We start from the raw sequence: 21,291 nt of genomic DNA on the forward strand, positions 1-21,291 counted from the left end.
ATATATTCCGGTTATTAATCATTTATCAGTTGCATAGTTTGCAAATAATGTCTCCCATTCTGTTGGTTGCCTCTTCTCTTTGCTGAGTGTTTCTTTTTCAGTACAGAAGCTTCTCAATTTGATGTAATCCCATTTGTCAATTTTGGCTTTGATTGCCTGTGCCTCTGGGGTCTTTTCTAAGAACTCTTTGCCTATGCCAATGTCTTGCAGGATTTCCCCAATGTTCTCAAATAATTTGATGATATCTGGTCATAGATGTAGGTCTCTAATCTATTTTGAGTGGATTTTTGTGTAAGGTGTAAGGTAGAGATTTTGCATGTGGACATCCAGTTTTCCCAGCACCATTTGTTGAAGAAACTGTCCTTGCTCCTGGGATTGATTTTAGCTCCCTTGTCAAAGATTAGTTGGTTGTAGATGCATGGATTGATTTCTGGCATTTCTATTCTGTCCTGTTGGTCCAGCCATCTTTTTTTGTATCAGTACCAGGCTGTTTTGATTATAATTACCCTTCAATATGTCTTGAAATCTGGTATGGTAATGCCTCTGGCTGTGTTTTTGTTGTATAAGATTGCTTTAGCTATTTGGTGTCTCCTGTGTTTCCATATGAATTTCAGCATAATTTTTTCTAGATGTGCAAAGAATGTCCTTGGCATTTTCATTTGTATCACATTGAATCTGTAACTTTCTTTTAATAGTATGGACATTTTGATGATATTGATTCTTCCAAGCCATGAACATGGAAGTTTTTTGTTGTTGTTGTTGTTGTTGTTTGTTTGTTTGTTTTTTTACAGGCAGAGTGGACAGTGAGAGAGAGAGAGACAGAGAGAAAGGTCTTCCTTTGCCGTTGGTTCACCCTCCAGTGGCCACCGCGGCCGACACGCTGTGGCCGGTGCACCGTGCTGATCCGATGGCAAGAGCCAGGTGCTTCTCCTGGTCACCCATGGGGTGCAGAGCCCAAGCACTTGGGCCATCCTCCACTGTACTCCCTGGCCACAGCAGAGAGCTGGCCTGGAAGAGGGGCAACCAGGACAGAATCCGGTGCCCCAACCGGGACTAGAACCCGGTGTGCCGGCCGCCACAAGGCGGAGGATTAGCCTAGTGAGCCGCGGCGCCGGTCAGAAAATGGAAGTTTTTAAAATTTTTTGTATCTTCTTCTATTTCTTCCTTTAGTGCTTTGTAATTCTCATCATAGAGATCTTTGACATCCTTGATTAAATTTATTCCAAGATATTTGAGTTTTTTTGTGGCTATTATAAATGGGATTGATCTGAGAAGTTCTTTCTCAGCCATGGCATTGTCTGTGTATACAAAGGCTGTTGATTTTCTTGTGCTGATTTTGTATCCTCCTACTTTACCAAACTCTTCTATGAGTTCCAATAGTCTCTTGGTGGACTCTTTTGGATCCCCTATGTATAGAATCATGTCATCTGCAAATAGGGAGAGTTTGACTTCCTCTTTGCCAATTTGTATCCCTTTGATTTCTTTTTCTTGCCTAGTGGCTCAGGCTAACCCTTACAGCACTATATTGAATAGCAATGGTGAGAGCAGGCATCCTTATGTGGTCAGGATCTCAGTGAGAATGCTTCCAACTTTTCCCCATTCAATATGATGCTGGTCGTGTATTTGCTATAAATTGCCTTGATTGTGTTGAGGAGTGTTCCTTCTATACCCAATTTGCTTGGAGTTTTCATCATGAAAGGGTGTTGTATTTTATCAAATGCTTTATCTGCATCTATTGAGATAATCATATGGTTTTTGTTCTTCAATTTCTTAATGTGATGTGTCACATTTATTGATTTGTGAATGTTGAACCATCTCTGCAAACTAGAGATTAAAACTCATTTGGCCTGGGTAAATAATCTTTCTGATGTGTTGTTGAATTCAATTGGCTAGTACTTTGTTGAGGATTTTTGTGTCTATGTTCATCATGGAAATTGATCTGTAATTCTCTTTCTCTGTTGTACCTTTTTTCAGGTTTAGGAATTAAGGTGATGCTGGTTTCATAGAAGGAGTTTAGTAGAATTCAGCAGTGAAGCCATCCAGTCCTGGGCTTTTTATTGTTGGGAGGGTCTTTATTACTGATTTAGTTTCCATCTTGGTTATTGGTCTGTTTAGGTTTTCTACGTCTTCATGGATCAATTTAGTTAGGTTGTCTGTGTCTAAGAATCTATCCATTTCTTCTAGGTTTCCCAGTTTGTTGACAAACAACTCTTTGTAGTAATTTCTGATGATTCTTTTTATTTCTGTGGTGTCTGTTGTTACATTTCTTTTTTCATCTCTAATTTATTGATTTGGGTCTTCACCCTCCTTTTTTTGGTTAGTTGTTTCAATGGTGTGTCAATTTTGTTTAGTGTTTCAAAAAATGAGCTCTTCATTTTGCTGATCTTTTGTAGTTTATTTTGGTTTCAATTTTGTTAATTTCTTCCCTAATTTTAATTATTTCTTTTCTTTTACTAATTTTGGGTTTGGTTTGCTGTTGTTTTTCTAGGTCCTTGAGGTGCATTGATAGCTCATTTATTTGGTGCCTTTCCAATTTCTTGATGTAGGCACCAATTGCTATAAATTTTCCCCTTAACACTGTTTTTGCTGTATCCCATAAGTTTTGATGTGTTGTATTGTTATCTTGATTCATTTCCAGAAATTTTTTGATTTCTCTTTTGATTTCTTCAATGACCCATTGTTCTGTCAGGAGCATGTTGTTCAATCTCCATGTGTTCGTATATGTTTGTGTGAAGCACATCCTTAAGCATCTTTTGTAAGGCTGGACAGGTGGTGACAAATTCTTTCAATTGTCTTTATTTTACCTTCACACATAAATGAGAGCTTTGCGGGATACACTATTCTGGGTTGTCAGTTTTTTTTCTGTTAAGACTTGCAGTATGTCTCAACATTCTCTCTCATCCTATAGGGTTTCTGATGAGAAGTCAGTTGTTAGTCTAACTGGAGCACCTCTGAAAGTAAGCTGGCGTTTCTGTCATGCACATTTTAGAATATTTTCTGTATGTTTTACTGTGGAGAGTTTTACTACAGTGTGTCATGGTGAAGATCTTTTCTGGTCATGTCTATTAGTAGTTCTAAGTGCTTCTTGTTCTTAGATGTCCCTTTCTTTCTCCAAATTAGGGAAGTTTTCTATAATTATTTTGCTAAATAGGCCTTTTAATCCATTCTCTCTTTCCACACCATTAGGAACTCCTAAGACCCATGTGTTGGGTCATTTGATAGTACCCTATAGATCTCCAACATTGCTTTTTTCTAATTTCTTCTTTTTTTTTCTTTTCTTTTCCTTTTTTTTTCCTTTTTTTTTTTTTTTTTGACAGGCAGAGTGGACAGTGAGAGAGAGAGACAGAGAGAAAGGTCTTCCTTTGCCATTGGTTCACCCTCCAATGGCCGCCATGGCCATCACACTGCAGCCGGTACACCGCGCCTATCCAAAGGCAGGAGCCAGGTGCATCTCCTGGTCTCCCATGGGGTGCAGGGCCCAAGCACTTGGGCCATCCTCCACTGCACTCCCTGGCCACAGCAGAGAGCTGGCCTGGAAGAGGGGCAACCGGGACAGAATCCAACGCCCCGACCGGGACTAGAACCCGGTGTGCCGGCGCCGCAAGGCAGAGGATTAGCCTACTGAGCCGCAGCGCTGGCTAATTTCTTCTCTTCCTCCTCCCCCTTCCCCTACCCCTCCTCCTCTACTGCCCCCCTCTCTATTGCATTCTTCATTTCCAATATTTCATTTTAATTTATCTTTAAGATCTCAATTTCATGGGAAAATTTTTTTTGACAGGCAGAGTGGACAGTGAGAGAGAGAGAGACAGAGAGAATGGTCTTTTTTTTTTTTTTGCCATTGGTACACCCTCCAATGGCCGCTGAGGCCAGCATGCTGCGGCCGGCGCATCGCACTGATCCGAAGCCAGGAGCCAGGTTCTTCTCCTGGTCTCCCATGCGGGTGCAGGGCCCAAGCACTTAGGCCATCCTCCACTGCACTAGTCCAAGTGATCAATTTCAGTTCACAATTGATCACACTGATAGGTCTAAGAGTCAAAGGGATCACACAAACAAGACTAGTGTCTGCTAATACTAACTGATAGAATCAAAAAGGGAGAGAACGACCCATCATGGGAAGCGGGATACACAGCAGACTCATAGCATGGCAGATGTCCTAAATAGCACTCTGGCCTCAGAATCAGCCCTTAAGGCATTCGGATCTGGCTGAAGAGCCCATGAGAGTATTTTAGGCATGGAAAGCCAAGATACTCTGGGGAAAAAAAAAAAAAAAAAAAAGAAGACCTAAATGAAAGATCTCTGTGAATGAGATCCCAGTGGAAAGAATGGGGCCATCAAAGAAGGAGGTTCCTTTCTCTGAAGGGAGGAGAGAACTTCCACTTTGACTTTGACCCTGTCAGAATAAGATTGAAGTCAGTGAACTCAAAAGGCTTCCATAGCTTTGGCAACTCATGACTAGAGCCTAGGGAGATTACTGATGCCATAAACAAGAGAGACATTTTTATTGGACAGAATTTTCCAAGGACTCAGAAATTTTGTCTCCCATGAGCCTTTCTTTGGAATGTGTAGTTTTTGCTCTCTGAGCCCACTGAATTAGCTACTTAATGTGTAATGGTGGTGTTGAGTTCTTCTGTGTTGTTGATTTTGTGTCTGGTTGTTCTACCAATGTCAATAGGAGTGTCGTAGTACTCTCCAAACAATTTTGGATTTGTCTGTTTGCTCATTCTGTCAGCTTTTGCTGCATGTATTATTATGCTGTGTTATTTGATGCATAGACATTTAGAATTGCTGTGTGTTCTTGGTGGGTTGCTCTTTCTGTCTGTTTCTGGTAATTTTCTTTGCTCAGAAGTAGTTATCTGCCATTTGTATTAACATAGGATTATTTTGATACATATTTATGTGACCTGTCTTTTTCAATCCTTTAACTTTCTACTTGCCTATAATGATATATTTGAAATTAATTACCTTTGAACATGATATACTTGAGTCATGTTTCTTAATCCACTCTTCCATTCTCTTTTAATTGATATATTTAGATAATTTACATTGTTATAATTGCTTATGTACTTAAATCTACCATTAACTTTTTATTTTTGCTTTGTTTCCTTTTATATTATTTGTTTCTCTGTTTTCCCTGACATCCTGTGAGTTACTTAAATATTTTTCAAATAACTCCTGCCCTTTATGTGCCTATAACTAGTTTCCAAGGGCTGTCATAACAAAACACTACTAACTAGGTGGCTTAACAACTGATATTTATTGGCTCACAGCTCACAGCTAGATAGAAACTCTCTCTCTTGCTGTCTCTTTTTTTCTCTATCTTTCCCCTCCTCATCACTCTACCTTTTAAAAAATAAATCTTAAAAAAAATAAAGAAGCCAGAAAATATTTCAGGGAAGTAACGTGTCTAATCACTGTTCCAAAGAGAGAGAATAGCAAAAATGGGGGAAGAAGTATTCAAAGAAGTAATAGGTGAGAATTTCCTAGAATTAATAAAAGACATGACTCCTCAGCTTCAAGAACAACATCAAATACAAGCAGTTTTAATAAAAAGAAATCTTTCTCAGCTGTGGCAGATTTGATAGCTTAGCTCACTCAGTATCATACCAGCTTCCTTCAAGCATACTGTCAAGGTGGGGAACCTTTTTTTCTGTCAAAGGTCACTTGATATTTATAACATCATTTGTGGGACCATAAAAATTACTAGCTTAAAAATTAGCCTGCTATAGATTTATTGAATTTTTAGTCTCGCCTGTGGGACAGGGCCAGACCAAATGATTTTATGGGCCTCATATGGGGGAACAAACTGAACATTCCCCCGCCCCTGCTGTAGATACTTTTAAAAAGTTACATTTCCCATATTTCCTTCGCAGGTAAGGTTTTAGATAGCATTCGGGTTCTGCCAACCACATGTATTCACATGAGACTTGAATGCAGAACCAAACTGAGGAATAGATGTGGTGGTATGTCAGGTATTCATTACTGCTGTGGATCTTGAATTACATGATGACTCTGGAGCAGACAGGTGTAATGACAGCTTTCTGATCTGTGAATAATGCTAAGATAGTGTGATGATGGCTATAGCAGTTGCTTCAGAAGCTTCCCAGTTCTCCTGTTTCCTAGTTAACAAGGAGAAAATTCCTTTGGCAAGATTTTTCTGTGGTAGTGTTCATGAACCACTCCTGGGGATCCTGTGTCTTGCTTATTCAGCATTTCCACTGCAATTCAAAGTAAAAAATTCTTTTTGCATAAATAGAGTTATTTCTGTTCTCTATAATTGAGTTTATTAATACATAAAGAAAAAGCATATTGATGTTGCTGAAATCCAAAGAGAAAGATCTTTTGAAGAAAGACTTATTTATTTATTTAAAGGGCAGAAATACAGAGAAGGGGGAGGTGCATCAGCCAGGGCTAGGCAGGCTGAAAACAGGACTCATGAAATTACTTCCAGTTTCCTGCATGGGTGCAGGGGTCCAAGAACTTGAGCCATCATCCATTGCTTTCCCAGGCATGCCAGCAGGGAACTTGATTGGGAGTCGGGGAGCTGGGATTTGAACTGGTGCCCTTAGGGGATACTGGCACCTCAAGCAGAGGCTTAACCTTCTATGCCACAGCACCAGCTCCAAAGAGAAAGATCTTAAAAGCATTTGAAGATAAAAAGACATATCACTAATAAAGGAATAAAAATGGGTCTGAAACCAGCTTATCAACAGCAACATTGTAAGCCAAAACACAGTGGATTGTTATTATCAAAGGACTGGGAGAAAAATTGACCACTGGGGTCGGTGCTGTGGCATAGCAGTGCTGGCATCCCTTATGGTTCTGGTTCATGTCCTGGCTGCACCACTTCTGATACAGTTCCCTGTTAATGTGCCCTGGGAGGCTGCAGAGGATGGCCCAGGTGCTTGGGCCCCTGCACACACATGGGAGAAGGAGCTCCTGTCTCTTGGCTTCAGACCAGCCCAGCTCCAGCTGGAAGATCTCTCTATCTCTCCCTTTACGTATAAATGTAACTTTGCTTTTCAAATGAAATAAATCTTTTTTTTTTTTTTTGACAGGCAGTTAGACAGTGAGAGAGAGAGAGACAGAGAGAAAGGTCTTCCTTTTTCCATTGGTTCACCCCCCAAGTGGCTGCTATGGCTGGTGTGTTGTGGTCGGTGCGCTGCGCTGATCAGAAGCCAGGAGCCAGGCGCTTCCTCTTGGTCTCCTATGCGGGTGCAGGGCCCAAGGACCTGGACCATCCTCCACTGCCTTCCACAGCAGAGAGCTGCACTGGAAGAGGAGCAACCGGGACAGAACCGGCGCCCCAACCAGGACTAGAACCCAGGATGCCGGCGCCGCAGGCAGAGGATTAGCCTAGTGAGCCACAGCACCAGCCAAATCTTTTTTAAAAAAAGAAAAATTAACCATCAACCTATGATTCTATATTCAAATATCTCTTAAGAACAAGAGTAGGGAAAAGATATTTGTAAACAAAAATGGAGAGAATTTGCCAGTACAGTAGTTCCCTCCTCCTTATCTGTGGTTTGGTTTCCAGTTTCAGATAGCCACAATCCATGGTTCAGAAATATTAAATAAAAAATTCTGAGTAATGTGATGAAGTTTTGTGCCATCCAGGATCCATTTCTGTCCTATGCAGAATATAAAGCATTCTTTTCCCAGCATATCCTTGTTTTATGTACTACCCACCCATAAGTCATCACTATCTGGCTAGCTTAATAGATCAACTATTGTGGTATCTTGGTGCTTGTGTTAAATTAACTCTTATCTTACTTAAAAGTAGCCCCAAAGCACCAGAGTAGTGTTGCTGGCAATTCAGGTATGTGAAGGGAAAACCATGAAGTGCTCCCATAAAACTCTGTGTAACACAGTAATAAAATGATCTCTCAGGAGTAAAAAAAATACACAATCTTCTCAAGCTTGCATAGAATAATTATCAAAGCTACCAGATGCTAGCTTTAGAGCACACTTTAAACAGTTGGTGTCATGCATAAATGTTCTCTATAAAACAAGACAAAATAGAATTAGTCAAAATAACCCACATTTTTAGAAATTTAAAGCCATTCTTCTCCTTACTTGTGAGTAAAAAGAAAACTCATGATGGAAATTTTAAAATACTTAGAATGTAATTATAATGAAAACACTACAAATCAAAATAGTGAGTCACTAACACAGATGTTTGGGGGTAATTTATGATCTTAGATGTTTGCATTAGAAAATAGACTAGATGGGGCCGGCGCTGTGGCATAGTAGGTTAAGCCTCCATCTGAGGCACCAGCATCCCATATGGGCACCAGTTCAGCTGCTCCACTTCTGATCCAGCTCCCTGCTGGTGGCCTGGGAAAGCAGAAGATGATGGCCCAAGTGCTTGAGCCCCTGCACCCACTTCGGAGACCTGAAAGAAGCTTCTGGTTCATGGCTTTGGATTGGCCCAGCTCTGGTCATTGCTGCCATTTTGGGAGTGAACCAGCAGATGGAAGACCTCTCTCTCTCTGTTTGTAACTCTGCCTTTCAAGCAAATAAATAAATATTAAAAAAAAAAAAGGAAGGAAGGAAGGAATTGAAGGAGGGAGTAAGAAAATAGGCTAGGTGTGGGCATTTGGCCTACCAGTTAAAACACTGGTTGGGATGCTCACATCCCATATCACAGTGCCCAGTTTCAAGTCCCCACTCTGCTCTTGACCTAGTTAGCTATTAATGTACTCCCTATTAATGTACAGGAGGCAGTAGTGGTGGCTAATGTAGCTGGGTCCCTGCCATTCATATTTGAGATCTAGATTAAGTTCCCAACTCCTGGCTTCAGCCTGGCCAAGCTTCAGCTATTACAGACATTCAGGGAGTGAACCTGGAGATAGGAGCACTCACTCACACTGTCTCCCTCACTCTCCCACCCTTCCTTCTTCCTCCTCCCACCATGTGTCTCTGAAATAAAGAAACTTGTAAAAAATAAATGGTCTGAAAAATAATGAACTAAACATACAGCTTCAAAAATGATAAAACAGATCAGTAGAGTAAATCGGAAGAGAGAAAAATAGAAATAATAACAGATTAAAATTAATGAACGAGGGGCTGGCACTGTGTCACAGTGGGTAAAGCCTCCTGTGATGCCACAGTTTGAGACCCAACTGCTCCACTTCCAATCCACCTCCCTGCTAATGCGCCTGGGAAAGCAGCAGAGAAGGCTCAGTTGCTTGAGCCCCTGCACCTTCATGAGTGACCCAGAGGAAGCTCCTGGCTCCTGGCTTTGGCCTGGTACATTCCCGGCTATTGCCGCCTTAGGGAGTGAACCAGCAGATGGAAGACACGTGTGTGTGTGTGTGTGTGTGTGTGTGTGTCCCTCTCTTTGTAGCTCTACATTTCAAATAAATAAATCTTTAAAAAATTAATTAATGAAAAAAGAGACACAATATTAAAGATCATCAGTTATCTAGTTTTGCTCCCTTCTGAAGCCCTTCTAAGACTATAATAAAGGAATTTATTTAAAAAGCCTAAGCCATAGAAGACTCAATAAAAATTTAAAGCTGGAAAGTATATGGACTACTACTAACTGCCTAAACCAACTCAAGAAAGCCAAATCTTAAGCCAGAAATCTTAAGTTTACATCACAGAATTTTCTGAAGTATCAGGCATTAGCAAAACCCAGCAGTTTGGAAAAGAGGATAGAGGAGGAATAGTCTAAAAGAGGATTGGTAGATCTCTAGGTCCCTTCACCCACTCCGTAACACTGAGTAACTGCAGATGCTTGAAGGTTTTTCTTTGGAAAGGGTATACGATATGTCTAGACTGGATTTTCGACACAATTGTGTGAATACTGTGTATATTACTTGCTTACAGCAAGATTTCTAGGAAGATAATTGAGTCTTTTTTAGGGAATGTAAGCAGCCTAAAAGACCTAGAATTACTGGTATTGGAGACCCCCACCAACTGACCCAGCAAAATCACCCTAGAGTGAAGAAAGGTTGCTATTCCAAGACCTCAATCACATGCTCGGGGTTTGTTGTCACCTTTTATAGACTCTTAAAATGAGACAATAGTGGACATAAGGTGAATCTGTCTAATGTGAAATGTGAAGGGCAAAACAAGGAAGAAAATCAACTTGAGGAACCAACTTATACAGAAAGAAGGAAATGCAAAAACAACAAACCAAATATCATTAATTCATTGATACTCCTCAAAACATACTATACCTATGAACCAAGAATAGGATGCTATAAAAAAAAAAAACAGAGAATTCCTTAAGTATCTTAAAAAATGAAGAAATGAAAAACTAAGAGTTAGAATGATACAGTTAAAGAATCCGCACTAGGGCTGGCACCGCGGCTCACTAGGCTAATCCTCCACCTGTGGCGCCGGTACCCCTGGTTCTAGTCCCAGTCAGGGCGCCAGATTCTGTCCCGGTTGCTTCTCTTCCAGTCCAGCTCTCTGCTGTGGCCCAAGTGCTTGGGCCCTGTACCCACATGGGAGACCAGGAGGAAGCACCTGGCTCCTGGCTTCGGACTGGCGCAGTGCACAGCCACAACGCGCCAGCCATAGTAGCCATTGGAGGGTGAAACAACGGAAAAAGGAAGACCTTTCTCTCTGAATCTCTCTCTCTCACTGTCTAACTCTGCCTGTCCAAAAGAAAAAAAAAAAAAAGAATCCACTCTAGTATAGGATGAAAAAGAGAAAGAAATGAACAACAGAAGAGGTTCACTAGGAATATTACTGAATCAACAATGTTGAACCAAAATGAAATAACCAACATCAAAAAAGGAGAGCAGAAACAGAGAAAATGGAGGGGAGGAAATCGCTGAATAATTTGAGAAAATATTGTATCATTGAAGGACATGATTTATTAAATTGAAAGAACCGATTGGACACCCAGCACAATGGGTGGAAATAGACGCATGTGATGTTCACAATTCTGTAACAAGGAAGATTGCACAAGTTCACAGAGTCGGGTGTCAGCCAGACACACAAAGGGTCCTGAGTCAGAATTACCTTGGATTTTCCCAGTACTAGAAACTAAAAGGCAGCAGATCAGTGCCTTCAAATTTTTAAACAAAAATGACTTCCATAATTATCAATGAAACTGATAAAATATGAGGAAAAATTTATTTGCATGTCTTCAAGTTTAAAAAAGATCTTAAATCTCACAAACTGTTGCTCAAGAAGACATCCATCCTTTTGGAAGATGTGTTTCACCAAAGTGAGAAAATAAGAATAGTAATTTAAAAAAGGAAGGCATGGGATACTAGACAGGAGATCCAACACAAGACAAAGGGGAAGGCAGTTCCCACCGTGAAGGTGAAGGTGAAGGGAAGAGCTTTCTCATGATGTCCAGAATCAGACAGCCAGCCAGTCCAGAATGAAGCGGTGTGACTCCAGAGAGATTCTGTTGAGGACTTTCTGTGTTCACACTCTTGTACCTGACAACATAGCATGTAGTAGGTCCCCAGAGTCTTATCTGTGCTTGGTTTGCGTGGACCATGTGCTGATGTTCTTGCTCTCTCCTCCGTGCTCTGCTACCTGGATAACCAAAGACATTCATTTCACCCCACAGAAGAATTTTGCTTTGACCTACTTCTGAAAGCTGAAGATTTTGCCATGGTAAGTAAGTTTAGTAGCAGAAAGCAGATGGCACCCCCTCCCATCCCAGCACCTGGCCCACACTGTCATCCCCCAGATGCCTGCATTGTTTTGAGTCCTGGGTTTCCTGAGACTTATTCTTATATTCCCCAAATGGAGGTTGTGATAAACTCTGAAAAGCTGAAGCCAGACTATGACCCTCTTTAAGCTCTTCCCTTGAGGATCTTCATCAGACAGTGCATTGTGCCGTTTATGTGCATTGCCAGGTTTGTGCTTTCCTGGTATTTTTAAATTAATCTAAAAATTCCGTAAAAATCTGTTGTTGCCATTTACCATATATTTTAAAATTACATAATGATAGCAATAAATTTAGAGAAAGAATCCTGTAGAATACAACACCTATATGTGATCTAAAGAAATTAAATCAGAATTCTTGGGGCTGGTGTTGCATAGTGGATAAAGCCATTTCCTGTTGAGTGCTGGTTCAAGTCCTGGCTGCTCCACCTTGGGTCTAGCCTCCCTGCTAAAGCACCTGAGGAAAGCAGTAGAAGATGGCCCAAGTACTTGGGCCCCTGCCACCCACATGGGAGATCCAGATGAAGCTCCTGGCTCCTGGCTTCAGCCTGGCCCAGCCCTGGCTATTGGGACCATCTGGGGAGTGAACTAGCAGATGGAAGATTCTCTCTCTCTCTCTTCTCCCTCCCTCCCTCCCTCCCTCCCTCCCTCCTTCTCTCTGTGTAATTCTTTCAAATAAATAATCTTTTTTTAAAAAATAAAAATCCTTTACAAACTAGTAGTAGGAGAGAACTTAAAAAATGTTTTTTCTTGTTAATTTATTTGGAGGCAGAGATAGATTAAGAGAGCTCCCATCCACTGTTTTATTCCCCACATGCCTGCAATGACTGTGGCTGTGTAGAGCCAGGGCCCTGGAACACAATCATTGCCTTCCACACGGGAGGCAAGAACCGAATCACTTGAGCCATCACCACTGCCTCCCAGAGTCTGCTTTAGCAGACAGCTGGAGTCAAGAGTCAGAGCCAGGTATCAAGCCCAGGTGTTCTGATATGGGAGGGAAGCATTTTAGTTACTAGGTTAAACCCCTTCTTCTGAAGAGAACTTTACCTACAAACTCTACAGAATATAATATACATAGTCATGATATGGTTTTAAAGATTTATTTGTTTATTTATTTGAAAGGCATGGTTACAGAGAGAAGGAAAGACAGAAAAGGATCTTTCATCTGCTGGTTCACTCCCCAAATGGCTGCAATGGTCAGGGCTGGGCCAGGCCAAAGCCAGGAGCCTGGAGCTTCTTCCAAGTCTTCCATGTGGGTGCAAGGGCCCATGCACCAGGGCCATCATCTGCTGCTTTTCCCAGGTGTATTAGCAGGGAACTGGATTGGAAGTGGAGCAGCCGGGTCTATAATCGGTGCCCACATGGGAAGCTGGTGTTGCAGGTAGCAGCTTTACCCAATAACACAATGCCAGCCACATGACATGTTTTTTTAAAAACTTTCCTTTAAAATCAAGAATGAACTAGGATCTGTACTATCACTGTTTATACTTATCATTTTATTGATGGAAGTCTATCCAATGTGGTATTAGCAGATTCTATGATTACATATATAGAAAATATTCAGAATATGTGCAAAAGAAAATACTAGAAGCAGTAAGTGAGAGTTAGCATTGCAGAATTCTAGGCAATATTAAAAAAATAATTCCTGGGACCAGTGCTGTGACACAGTAGGTTAAGCCTCTGCCTGCGGTGCCAGCATCCCTGTGGGTACCAGTTCAAGGCCCAGCTGCTCCACTTCTACTCCAGCTCCCTGTTAATGCACCTGGGAAAGCAGTAGAAGATGGCCCAAAATGCTTGGGCCCCTGCACACATGTGGGAGACCCAGAAGAAGTTCCTGGCTCCTGGCTTTGGATTGGCCTGGCTTTGGCTGTTGCAGTTATTTAGAGTATGAATCAGCAGATGGAAGATTCTCTCTCTCTCTCTCTCTCTCTCACTACCTCTACCTCTACCTCTCTCTCTGCCTCTCTCTCTCACTGTCTGTAACTCTGCCTCTCAAATAAATAAATCTTTAAAAAATAAATAAAAATAAAAAATCATTCCTATGGACTAGCAGTGACTAATTAAAAAGTGAAACTTTAAAAACATAATTTACAGTAACATCAAAAAACATTAAATATTTGGGGATTAAATTAGCAAATAATAAGATCTGTACATGGAAAACTACAATGTGCTGTTTTTCCTGAGATAAAGATCTAAATAGATGGAGAGATACACCATGTTATGAAATATAAAAATCAGTATTGTTATCAGTTTTCCGAAATTGATCTGTAGGTTCCAATCACAATCAAAATCTCAGCTGGCTTTTTTGATTAAAAATTAAGAAACTGATTTTGACATTTTTGTGAGGATGCAGTGGATCTAGAATAGGCAAAATAGTTTTGAAAAACAGTAACAAAGTTAGAGGACTTATTTGATATCCTCTATGCTTCAAGACAATGTATTGGTGGTAAAGATAAATTCAATAGAACATCCAAAAATAGACCTCACACCCATACTGACCTGATTTTCAACAAACACACCAAAATAATCCAGTGAGGAAAAGATCATCTTTTCAACAAATTGTGCTGGAACAACTGAATATTCTCATTAAAAAAGTGAACTTCAACCTTATACCACTATAAAAATTTAATAGGAGTGAATTACATCCCCAAGTATAAAAGATAAAATTATGAAACTTCTAGAAGAAAACATAGAAATCTTCAATAACAGCTTCATATCTCAGTTAATGCTTTTTTTGGTTAAGTAAAAATTCACTAACTAGGACACAAAACACAAACTGTAAAGAAAAATAAATTGAACTTCAACAGAACTACAAACTTTTGTTCCTCAAAAGACTATGTTCACAAAATGAAAGACAAATCAGACTTTGAGAATATATTTGTAATGTATATGTATTGTCGCTCCCCCTCTTCGTGGAGGAACGACACAGGACCCTGCGCTGTTCTTTTGTCTGCTCGGCCCTCCCCGGGTTTGCTGCTGGTTCTTCCCGGGTTGGCTACCGTCCCTTCCACCTCCGTGGAAGGGCGGTTCCCCCTGCCACTTTCCCCACTTCCGCGGGGGAGTGGCACACCGCCGGCCGGCTCTCTCGGGGGCTGCACAGGTGTTCCCTCAGATGGATGTTCCTGGTGCATATTGTCTCTCTCCTCCTTTATAGTCCTCTTCCACCAATCCCAACTCTGCTACCCACACGCCCAGTACGCTGCTCTCCTCCAGTCAGGAGCAGGTCCTGCTGTTTATTGGTTGAACTGGAGGCAGCTGTGTAGAAGCTGTTTCCTCCTCTCCCAGCACCATATTGTGGGAGAGCAGATGCATAGAATAAGTCTTAATTCGAGTAACAGTCTAGTCTGAGTTTCTCCCCACAATGTATATAAATATAAAATGAAGAACTTAAATATACAGTATATAAAGAACTCTTACAACTCAATAAGAAGGCAAACAATACTATCAAAGAAGATATATGGATGGCAAACAAGTACGTGAAAAGATGCCCAATAACATTAGTCATTGGGTGCACATTAAAATCACAGTGAGATGCCGCTACATACCACTAAAATGAAAGGACCAACATCGTACCAAATGTTGGCAAGGACAGGGAACAAATGAAGCATTCATGTGCTGGTAGTAATGTGAAATGGTGCAGTCTTGTAGGAAAGTAGCTCAGTGGTTTCTTAAAAATGTAAACATTACCTGTTGTACAGCCCAGCCACTCCTCTCCTAGCTTTTTACCCAAGAGAAATGAAGCCCTGTTCATACCAAGTCTTAGTTATGATTATTCATAGCTGTTTTATTTGTAAATAGTAAATGGTCAAAAACTGGAAACAACACAAATATTCACCAGGATTTGGACAGATAAACAAATTGTGCTATTTCCTAAGCAGTAAATGGAAAGAAAGTATTGATTTACATAACATGGGTGAATCTCAAAACTAATTATGTCAAGTGGAAGAGGCCATAAGGTAAAGAATATATGTGGTATGATTTTGTTTATTCCATTCTAAAAAATGTAAACTATGCTTTTGAAAGTGATTGATAATGTTATTATGATTGTAATGGTGGTTCCATGGATGTATACTGATACACACTTTAAATAGTATATACAGTTTAATGTAAGTCTATTATACCTCATTGAAACTATAAAATATGTATAAGCTGCTTTTACTATTTTGGGTAACTAACCAAGCTTCAGTTTCTTTATCAGCAAAGTGAAAAGAATAATAGCTGCCTCACAGGACTACTTAAAGTGTTCCAGGGTGTGTGTGTATGCATACCCCATCCAAATATCTCCATATCATTCTCCCCTTAGCAGCTCTTATTTTTCCTCAAGGCATTCATAACCAGTTATATATTTACTTGTTTATTTCCCCCAACTATACTGCAGATTCCTTGGGAGCAAGTACTTTTTCTTTATTCACTGCTAGTGCCTAGAACAGTGTCTGGCACACACAAGTACTCAATATATACAAGGGTACATCACAAAGTTCATGGAAATGGAATTAAAAGATAAGTTTAGGGGCAGGCATTTAGCCTAGCAGTGAAACCTCCAGTTAGGATGTCCCACATTGGAGTGCCTAGGTTCAATCAGGACTTGGGCCTCTGATAACAGCTTCTTACTAAGGCAGCCCCTGGGAGGCAGGGTGGTGACGTAAGTAGTTGGGTTCATGACACCCATATGGGAGACCTGGATTGAGCTCGCATCTCCTGGCTTTAGCCCCCCCCCCCCAACCATAGCCATTGCAGGCATTGGGGAAGGGGAGGGGGGAACCAGCAGATTCAAGCTCTTCCTCACTATCTGTCTTGCTTTCTCTGTCTCTCAAATGAAAATTTTTTATAAATAATAAAAGATAAGCTTGTTTTAGTGCAAAAATTTTAATTCTAGTTTTTTCACTTAATAATAAGTCTTTTCCCTGAACTTTCTGAATTAAGCTAGTATTACTGATTTAGTTAATGAGTGTGTGTGTGTGTGTGTGTGTATGTGTAATACATACCTGACACAGAGTATGTGACTCTGTGCTAATTCTAATCCATCAGTCCCATGTCTCCTCTTCCTGAATGAGTTATTGGACACTTTCAGTTGCCTTCCTTATATACTTTGCAAAGTCTTGGTGGCCCAGTGCCTTTTAATGGCTAAATATAGTAGGCAAATCTATTAGAGAATTTAAAGGATAGGTTTCATTTTAATACTAATAAAAACTTTCCTTCTCATAAAAGTGTTAACTTCAAGCTTTGACTATGACATGACTTAAGAGAATTTTCCTTCTGTTTTCTTTTTTGCCCCACAGGGTTTATCCATGGCTTAGAGGACTGGGTTATACCTCTTTGGGTGTATTTTTGTTTGGATTTTTATTATGGAATATAGATAACATCTTTTGTGTTTCACTGAGGTAAGATGAAATTCTTCATTTCTTGAGAAATATTTTTAGAAACATTCTGTTAAGCAGAGAGTTTCATAGGCATGTAGAAATAATAATGCCCTGAGATGAACTTTTACCATTGTTGATATATAGCAGCTGTATGCAGTTCAATAAGGTTGAGATGTAGGAGTACCCATGTAAACTCCCTAAAAGTTTGGAGAATACCTCATCATGTCCACAAGGGCTTGGGTTTTTGTGTATGTACTTCATAGGGCTTAGATAGCTAATCAAATTTTGAGTACATCTTTGCAACCTACTTCATCTACTTTCTTGAATAATTAGAGATGATTTGTAATAAGCATATGAAACAACATGAATATAAATCTATGCTGTTACATGCTTAATGTTATTTTCTAAGAAAGGTAAGCGTTCCTTTTCTTATCAGCAATTATGTATTGTCAAGAATTTAAATCTTACAACCATGTCTAAGATAATCATAAGATATTATCTCTCTAGGCCTTAATTTTCATAAAGTCTTGTTAGATACATTAAACTAGTGAGTCATTCCAGCTGCAGATTCTGTGACCTAATAGTTTTGCACAAACAAAAATATAATGAATAACACAACAGTTAGCAATGTTTAGACTAAGAAGTATACAAGATACGTGTCCTGATCTCTTCAGCAAATGAATTGCAGAATAGGGGGTGATGGAAACACATAGAGGACGACATAGATTAAGAGGTCTAAGAGATGGATTAACCAAGTGCAATCCACTGGCCTTTCTTGCATCCTGATTCAAACAAACCAGTTGTAAAACAAAATCTTAAAAGAAACTTGGGCTGGCACCGCGGCTCACTAGGCTAATCCTCTACCTGTGGCGCCAGCACCCTGGGTTCTAGTCCCGGTTGGGGCACCAGATTCTGTCCCGGTTGCTCCTCTTCCAGTCCAGCTCTCTGCTGTGGCCTGGGAAGGCAGTGGAGGACTTGGGCCCTGCACCCACATGGGAGACCAGGAGAAAGTACCTGGCTCCTGGCTTCGGATCGGCACAGCACACCGGCCGTAGCAGCCATTTTGGGGGGTGAACCAATGGAAGGAAGACCTTTCTGTCTCTCTCTCTCACTGTCTAACTCTGCCTGTCAAAAAAAAAAAAAAAAAAAAAAAACAAACAAACTTGGATTTTTGTTCAGTAATTTCTTATTTGATATTAAGGGATTATTGTTAATATTTTTATATGTAAATGGTATGTGGTTATGTTTTAAAGAGGTTTTAGGGCCGACACCATGGCTCACTTGGTTAATCCTCCACCTGCGGCACCGGCATCCCGTATGGGCGCCTGGTTCTAGTCCCGGTTGCTCCTCTTCCAGTCCAGCTCTCTGCTGTGGCCCGGGAGGGCAGTGGAGGATGGCCCAGATGCTTGGGCCCCTGCACCTGCGTGGGAGACCAGGAAGAAACACCTGGCTTCAGATCCACGCAGCGCCAGCCATGGTGGCCATTTGGGGAGTGAACCAACGGAAGGAAGACCTTTCTCTCTGTCTCTCTCACTGTCTAACTATCTGTCAAATAAATAAAAAATTTTAAAAAGAGGTTTTAATTTTTGGAATTACATAGCGAAATATTTAGCGATAAAAATGTTATAATATATGGTATTTGCTTCAAAGTAAAATGGGAGAGAGAAGTAGATAAGAGTTTAGATGCCATAGATGGATCATAGGTTGGTAAGTTGTTGAAGTTGGATAATTAGTACTTTATTATTTTATCTACTTTTGAATGCTTGAAATTCTTCATTGTAAAAAGTTAAATAAGTAAATGTAGACCTTAAATGTGGACAAGCAAGCAATGTATCCTGCTTAAAAAACTGAGTTCCAGGTGAGTGGTTCTGAATGAGGAGTGAGCAGAACACCATGAAGCTTTCCATCTGCTGAGGGAGGGCATCATCCCCTGGGAAGGAACCACTGAGAAGCAAAGCAGGCTCTTGGAGGTGGAAGTCATCTCAGAAATTCATGCAGATGTCTAGAGAAGTTTCACATGGTTTTTCTCCTCTAATACATGGAAGATCCAGAATTTGAGACCCAGCTGTGCCACTAGCTCATTGACCTGGGAAACTCATATAATTATGTTTTCTCTGAATTTTAGGTTCCTAATCTGTAAAGTAAAATTAATAGCCTTCCCAAATAATCACTGACTGTGACGTGAAATGACAGCTATAAAACAATTTTGTGAACTATATGGTGCTGTGAGAGGTGATGGTTGTATGTAGGATACAGGAAGAGCATAGAGCTAGTTTTATTAAGTGTATAGCTGACTACACTTCTGTTTTCCAAAATATGTTCCAAAAACACTTATTCCATGAAGTATTAATAAGAATTACCTGAAAAAATCCATATATTAGTCACCTGAAAGTAAATGGAAGATATTTTGGTTTTGGTAGGGTTTTTCAAAGCCTTTAATCTGTTAATACGCATTAAAAATCTCCAAGACGGTGATAAACTGTATGATGTTTCACACATTTTTTTTTATCTCAAGAGTCATTTGCTCAAGAAGTTTTGGCCAGGAATGTTATTCAGCAACATACACTGTGGAAAACAACATGGTGGACTAAGGAAATTAAATAATAGCCATATTTGAGAATGCTACTTCAGAGTGTTCTATATTTACTAAATATTTTTAAAATTTAATATGGTGATTTTTCCCCCTTTCCACACAGGAATTTTCGAAAGAAGGTGCCCCCTATCATAGGTGTTACCACCCAGTTCCATGCATGGTGGCATATTTTAACTGGCCTTGGTTCTTATCTTCACATCCTTTTCAGGTAGGAAGCGGAGACTTTGTTTGGCCTCACATTGGAGTGGCTGGTTTTGTTTTCCTTTACTCATTGAGTAGGATGGAGTGTATGTAAAATATTAAGATACAAAATCCACAACTTATGATCCAGCTTTGCCTCTGCCACTGAGTAACCTTAAGCAAGTCCCTTCCCCTCTCTGAAGTTTCCTTGTCCTTAAAGTGAAGCACTTGTACTGACCTCTGACACCTGATGTCTATTTTAGGTAGATCATTAATCTCCATTTTTAGTACAAGATAGAAACATTTCTGGTTTCCTGTTGATCAGCACATCTTTGCTTATATTGGTCAAACTTTGAAGGGAAAAGGAAGGCAGCCAGGGGCAGGTGTTTGGCCTAACAATTAAGATGCCTGAATCCCATACTGAAGGGCCTGGCTTCGAGTCCCAGCTCTGCTCCCAATTCCAGCTTCCTGTTGATGTGTCCTGGAGGAGGAAGCAGGTGATGGATTGAGTTCCCAAATCCCAGCTGTAGCCTGACCTAGCCCTGTGTGTTGTGGGCATTTGGAGAGTGAACCTGTGGATAGAAGATTCTCTCTGTCTCCCCTTCCCTCCCTCTCTTCCCCCTCCCTTCCTTTCCCCCTCTCTCCCTCTCTCTTTCAAGTAGAAGAGAAACAAATAAACTTTCTTTTAAAAAGGGAGGGGATACATTTTATATAAAGTGAGCTATAGTTTTTTGAAATTCTCCTAAAGTTTACACTGAAAGTGGTTTGATCTCACATTACCTAGCATGTAAATTAATGCAACCATTTGGACAGAAATTTGACAATACATCATGTGTTCATATAAATGTTTACTTTTTTTAATTCCAGATATTATATCCCCAGGAATTTATCCTAAAGAAATAACCCATAAAATTATAATATGTATGTAAAAACAAAAATGTTTATCACAGTATTATTTAATTTAGCAAAACAACAATAAAAGAAAAATGGAATGACTCAGAAGTTAGGACAGAATCATAAAGTAAGTTTTAGAATGTTCTTTATTCAGACATTTGAAATTATAAATACGAAAAATTTATAGCACCATAAAAGATACCATGATTTTTAGGTAAAATGAATAAAAATCTTGTCTGAATTATAAAATCAGTGAAAAATGAATTCATATGTGGAAAAAAGGGGGTCCACAGTGGCACAGTGGTTATGCCACTGCCTGCAACATGGAAATCCCATATGGATGCCAGTTCAAGTCCCAGCTGCTTGACTTCTGATCCAGATCCCTGCTAATGTGCCTGGGAAAGCAACAGAAAATGACCCAAGTTACTTGAGCCCCTGCCACCCCTGTAGGAGACCTGGATGGAGTTACAGACTCCTGGCTTCAGCCTGGCCTGGCCCCAGCTGTTGTAACCATTTGGGGAATGAACCGTAACTGAAAGATCTCTTTTTCTCTCCCTCTCTCTATAACTCTGCCTTTCAAATAAATATATAAATATCTTTAAAATAAAAATAAAGAGGGGCACA

The 21,291-nt window shown here is 40.2% G+C and overlaps 1 protein-coding gene across 2 annotated transcripts in view; it reads left to right on the forward strand.

Moving 5' to 3' along the window:
- The window catches only part of ACER3 (alkaline ceramidase 3), a 158,150-nt gene that overhangs the window by 118,718 nt on the left and 18,141 nt on the right, over positions 1-21,291 (forward strand). For both annotated transcript variants that reach the window (XM_008263677.4, XM_008263685.4), the window contains 2 exons: positions 16,920-17,021; positions 19,697-19,801. In XM_008263677.4, coding sequence (XP_008261899.1) covers positions 16,920-17,021; positions 19,697-19,801 — 207 coding nt within the window. The remainder of the gene's footprint in view (positions 1-16,919; positions 17,022-19,696; positions 19,802-21,291) is intronic.

Source organism: Oryctolagus cuniculus, chromosome 1 (genome assembly GCF_964237555.1).
Source record: "Oryctolagus cuniculus chromosome 1, mOryCun1.1, whole genome shotgun sequence".
Lineage (NCBI taxonomy): Eukaryota > Metazoa > Chordata > Mammalia > Lagomorpha > Leporidae > Oryctolagus > Oryctolagus cuniculus.